Genomic DNA, 5,650 nt, shown 5'->3' on the forward strand with positions numbered 1-5,650 from the left:
ATAGCGCCTTTGTTAATTACTTCATTGATCGCTTTCCACAGTTGATTTGAATTTCCCATGATAGCAAAAAACTTGTTCGCGTAATATTCTTGTTTAGAGCGTTTAATATCAGAATTTAATTTGTTACGCTCAGACTTGAAAGACCGAAAGTCATCTTCACTTCTGCTACTCAAAAAAATTTGGAAGAGCTTGTTACGGCATTTTATCCTGTTATAGAGGTCACGAGTTATCCAAGGCTTTCTAGCTTTGTTGTGTTTTTTAAACTTCTTAAGTGGAAAACATCTGTTGTATAAGAACGCGAAGGTAGATATAAAAACATCGTAAGCCTTGTTTACATCAGTTTCCGCGGTCACTTCGTCCCACCGATAACCAGAGACTAGTTCAACAAATTTCTGAACACTTTGTTCTGAATAAATTCTTTTTAAGCTTTCAGGGCATATATTGGACGGCTGTCTATGAGGTACCAGACAGTATATAGGCAAGTGATCACTAAGATCGCACATCAGGACTCCTGCTCTTACATATTCAGGAGAAAAACTCGTCACACAGAGGTCAAGTGTTGTCTGGCTTGTAGGTGTGATGCGAGTAGGCACGTTGATGACATTTGAACACCCGTATGATTCAAAAGTTTCCTGAAAACGCGTATATTCTAGGTTGTCTTGGCAAGCATCTATATTAAAATCGCCCATTACTATTGTTTCGAGTTTAAGTTCGATGCTGAGTTCTAATAATTTTTCAGTAAATTCTAAAAACTTACACATGGATCCAGATGGCGGGCGGTACACTAGCGAAATCAAAGTGTTCATGCACTGAAGACCAATACATTCATAGCATTCGTTAACAATCTTGAGCTCGGGGATTATACTGTACGATAAACCAGAACGGACATAAATAGCAATTCCTCCTCCTCGTTTTTCGTTCGATAAACAGAGGTACAGTCATATCCAGAAATAGAAGCGCATTCATCCTCTGATGTAAACCACGTTTCACTAAAGCAAAGCAAGTCGAAGCAGTGTTGCAGCTCAGACAGATACAAACTGACTTCATCAAACTTATTTCTCAAACTTCGCACATTAAAATGAAATATTGAAAGCGGACATTGATTCTTTACCGACGCCACATCCCCAGGAAATTGGAATTCCAGGGTCGCCATTGTGGTTTAGTAAACATAACGCATTTTTTGCTATCACGTATGCCGCCCTCACTTCGAGGCTGTAAGACTCGCCAGATCCTCCTCGCCGCGTATGACAACAGCTCGGTCGCCGCTCCTTTTTCGCACCAAAACTTTACCGTTTGAGTGCCAGACGTATGCGTATCCTGAGGTCTGGGCCCATTCCTTCGTCTTTGATAAAAGAGCGCGTGATAGCCGTGTCATATTTTCACAGAAAAACACGTGCCCATGGTCCTTTAGTTGCTTCTTGTTAGCAAGCCAGGAATCGCGAAGTTCCTGGTGAACAAAACGAATAATGATCGCCCGTGTTTTGCCTGGTTTAGCGGGAAGTCTGTGTATAGCCATAACATCACTCTTGTTCAATAGTGGAAGCTTAATTTGCGTCGCTACTTCGTTTACCTTCATCATTAGGTCTTCGTTCTCGCTTTCAGTAATACCGTGTATTTCAATATTTAACCTGCGGCTACGGCATTCAAGATTATCCAGATCCCGTTTAATTTGGGACAATTCACTGCTCGAATTCGCATGTTCAAGTTGTTCAACTCTGTTTGATAGTTGCGTGGTAACTTTTTCCTGAGCCTGCAGCCTCGTCTGAAATTCATCGAATTTATCAGAAATATGTTGCACAGACGATTCCAGTTCCACCAGTTTGATTGGCAGAACCAAAAGGGTATCTAGCTTTTACAGCCCAAACCCACGATTTGATTGTAAGGCGCGCCACAAAGTGTTCCCGGTGCATGGCGCACGAGTATTTTTGCATTGCGCAACTCACAATGCAGCTAGTAGCTGAAACTCACTAGTTAAAGCGGCTTGTTTATGCAGTAATCTTACTAACTCTACCATTGCCAACAACAGTGTTGCCAACGCCGTAACATGTGTGACATCTGGGTAGTAACGGGAACCTTTGTATTTAGGGGTGCAGTTGGTCAACAGGAATAAAGGAACTAGCACAAACTATTGGACGAAGAATGCAGGCGACAGGCATAACCGTCATACTTTTTAACGAACGTCGTAATATAGGCTGCATGTGCATTCATACTGGGGGCCAGCGCATGTAATTCTGGTTGCATAATCACGATGAAAAAGTCGAATATGCAAGCCTAGAAATTCACATTCGCTACAATAAAATCATACCTACCTTGATCTGACACACTGTTTGTCGTATCTTTTTTTTATGAAACATGCCTCGGCTAAGAATTAGTCAGTCCCACTTCGGCTAATTATAAGGATCTGGACTCTTGTAGAAGAGTGACACGTGCATTTCTTACAGTGACAGTCGAAATGAGAGCCAGCTCCATTATATGGCAACCGCTCGTGCGTTATTTCTCCTTCGTTTTAAGCTCTTCCTGCCTCCCCCACGTGGTGCATGTTGGAGCAACTAGGTGGTATTTCATGTGCACTTAACGGGGCATTTAACAAATTTACCCCTTGGGATTTCACACTCGGGATTTTTTGTCGAGTGCGAAGATGCACATAATTCCTAAGGCAATTTTAAGCACATCATGAAAGTTTTGCGTGCATGTCATTAGTACAGGTTTCCAGGTGCACTTACCAAGGTCTTTATCAGCTCAAGCAAAGGAGACAGCTTAATAAGAAAAGCGTTTGATATTATTACTTTTTGCCATAAGATTACGCATAATCTTAAGAACGTTGCTGCACATTCAGACGTACCAGTTGTTTCCGAGTGTTTTACACTTGTTCGCCTGTGCAAGTATGTGACATGTAATCACAATAATTCGTAATGTGAAAAGCGACTTCCAAAATTTGTCCCATATGCCATGGATGCTGATTGTTTAATTTCAGTCAATTGTAGTGAAATTCACTATGTCCGCCGAGCAGGCAGATGTTCAGAGTGATTAGGAGAACATGAATGGTCACTATATAAATAAGCTGTCTCCCAATTGGCCTGGTACTGCCACAAATACTCCTGAAAGTCTGTTCCACAAGTCATAAAAATCCTAAAGAACAGGGATGAAGCTATACTGCACAAAATTAGCTGGGGAATTATTTATAAAACAAAACAGGGCAAACAGTGCGTCATCACAGCATTTATAATGTATCAGACTGAGTGCGAGTTTTCAGTGGTCACATTTAACCCGTCCCTCGTGAAACACGATCCATGGTAGTGAGCGCATATCCCCACAATATAATATCAGTGCAGCCTAATAAAGACTTTAGTTGACAGGGTAACGCTCTATCTTCTGACCACTCTGTAATGCCAAGTTTGCTCGCACTATTTCCACCATAATTGCTTACGTTAAAATGATGGACGAGAGTTCCCATCTGTATTCGAACAGGTACTCCCCACTTCAAGAGTAGATAGGTCGTCTCACCCGAGTTTTGTTTTATAGCAGAGGTCGCAGGCGCCCGTTCCTGCGCCGAGGATCGGTGTCGACGTCAGTGTAACGGAGCCAATGAGCACAGCGAACGATGAAAAAGCGAACGCGGAGCGTGGCGAGGGTTGAAAGAGGCTAGGAAGAAAGTGGAGGAGGAGGGTGCCGCGGAGCGATGATGTGGAGAGCGGAGGAGGAGAGTACGGGGAAAGAGAATAAGGGGCGTGAGATGAAAAGCGTCTTGCGGCTACGACGGCTACGAGATGGCGCCAGAGCAGCGCACGTCGTCTAGGAGGTATGTCTGCGGCGGCTGCTGTGCATCGCGCCCACGCGTCACCCACACGCGGCCTCTCGCGATCTCTAGCTTAGCGAGGCAGTCGTGCCACACATAGCTCAATCTGCAACGGGGCGTACAAACAAGGTTGTCTGCGCTAGCCAATATATAGCGAAATGAAAACACGTTTAAAGCTGTGCTCAAATTTCCCATTATTGAACATTTTTTTTTGTTTCAGTCATAAATAGGAGTAGTATATAGGAGTAGTTTCAAGTTTATAAAGAATCACGGGAAGGGCTAGCAAAGTTGAAAAATATCCGAATTCAGCTACTTGTTTTCCATTCATCGCAATTTAATAAGTAAATAAACAGGCATAATTACAGTTCTTTAAGAAGATCACAGCAATAATTTAGGGTATATGTGTACTTATTTCCGGTTTCACATATATATGCATATGTATTTAAACGTTGGTGATGGTGCGCACCTGCTTCTTAAGAATGATATTCTATTCATTTCTCTTGCTGAAGACTCCTATGCGGAGGCTGTATATTGTGAAATCTTGTACAACGACAATGGCATGTTTGCTGGTTTCTCTTATCGAGGCCCTACTAGTGGATCCGAAGGTGTGCGGGCCTTGCAGGAGTTTATGCAGTGCCACGTTCGTGCCAGCAGAGTCATCCTCATGGGGGATTTCAACCTACCAGACGTGAACTGGATTACCACGCACTGCAGTCCAGCCACAACCGACGAACTTATGGATCTAGTGCTTAAATGTTAACCTTCATCTGACAGTCTGCCAGCCAACGCTCTCGCAAAGCTCTACGAATAGCGTACTTGATCTCATACTCATAAGTGACCATTTCCCACTCCACACAGTCGAAATCGCTATTATCGGTGGTATACAGCTCCATGACACACCTAAATATAAGCTCTCTCTAGAAGGCAACATAACGACACTCAACCTGGAGCGTGCTGTCCTTGATTTTCGCGAAGCAGATCACGACACTCTTCTTACTCACCTAGGCACGAGTTTGACGTTTTTCTCCAAGCAGCTTCGGAAAGGTGTTGTGACGTCAACACGTTGTGGCATCAATTTAAGTCGATCGTACTACACTGCACGGCAAACTTTATCCCGATGAAACGTTCCAAATCAAGAAAGAAAAGCCCGTGGATATCGCGCGAGTACCTTCAAGCAAAATGCAAAGTAAAAAGAATTAAACATACTATTAAATATAAAGGACCAAGAAGAAGATAAACTGACCTCCGCTCTCACTGTCTTCAGAGAAAAGTTAAAGCATTCAAAGCAACACTGCCTCAGCATAACATTCCCGGACTTGATTACCAGCAATCATCACAGGTTTTGGAGATAACTTCGCCTATACTCAGGTGTGTCATCTGAACAGTTTCTGGAAGAAAAAAACGACTCGAGCGATCACATTCATCAACTCTTTTTTGTAGTTTTCCCTACAGATAAACACCTACATGCTTTCCTACCCTGTCCTCCTAAATTCATTGATTCATCAAATATAACTATTGCTGGCGTTCTTAATCTATTGCTTGATCTCGACATCTAAAAAAGCTAATCGGCCAGATAATGTCCCAAGAGAACGTTTAAAAACGTATGTAGAATGGTGTGGCCACTACCTTACTATTATAAACCGCAAATCATTCACGTCCGCAAAACAACCGGATCATTGGAAAAAAGCGAAAGTGATTCCTATGCATAAATCTGGTGCCATCAACGAACCTTCTAATTATGGGCCAATCTCGCTTGTCGGTGCATCGCGCGAAATATTAGAACGTATCTTCACACACATTACTATATTTCTCGAGCGTGAACATGTCTTAATACCTCAACAACATGGCTCTAGA

General features: G+C 42.8%; 1 protein-coding gene across 1 annotated transcript; it reads right to left on the reverse strand.

Annotated features, from left to right (window-relative positions):
- Positions 1 to 1,201: 1,201 nt before the first annotated feature.
- Positions 1,202 to 4,462, reverse strand: LOC142586124 (uncharacterized). Its single transcript, XM_075697376.1, has 2 exons — positions 4,388 to 4,462; positions 1,202 to 1,849 (listed from the first exon to the last, which is right to left on the reverse strand). Exons 1-2 carry the CDS (start codon positions 4,460 to 4,462, stop codon positions 1,202 to 1,204), a joined length of 723 nt encoding a protein of 240 aa, XP_075553491.1.
- Between the last annotated feature and the right edge of the window lie 1,188 nt (positions 4,463 to 5,650).

The sequence above is a fragment of the Dermacentor variabilis genome, chromosome 6 (genome assembly GCF_050947875.1).
Source record: "Dermacentor variabilis isolate Ectoservices chromosome 6, ASM5094787v1, whole genome shotgun sequence".
Classification (NCBI taxonomy): domain Eukaryota; kingdom Metazoa; phylum Arthropoda; class Arachnida; order Ixodida; family Ixodidae; genus Dermacentor; species Dermacentor variabilis.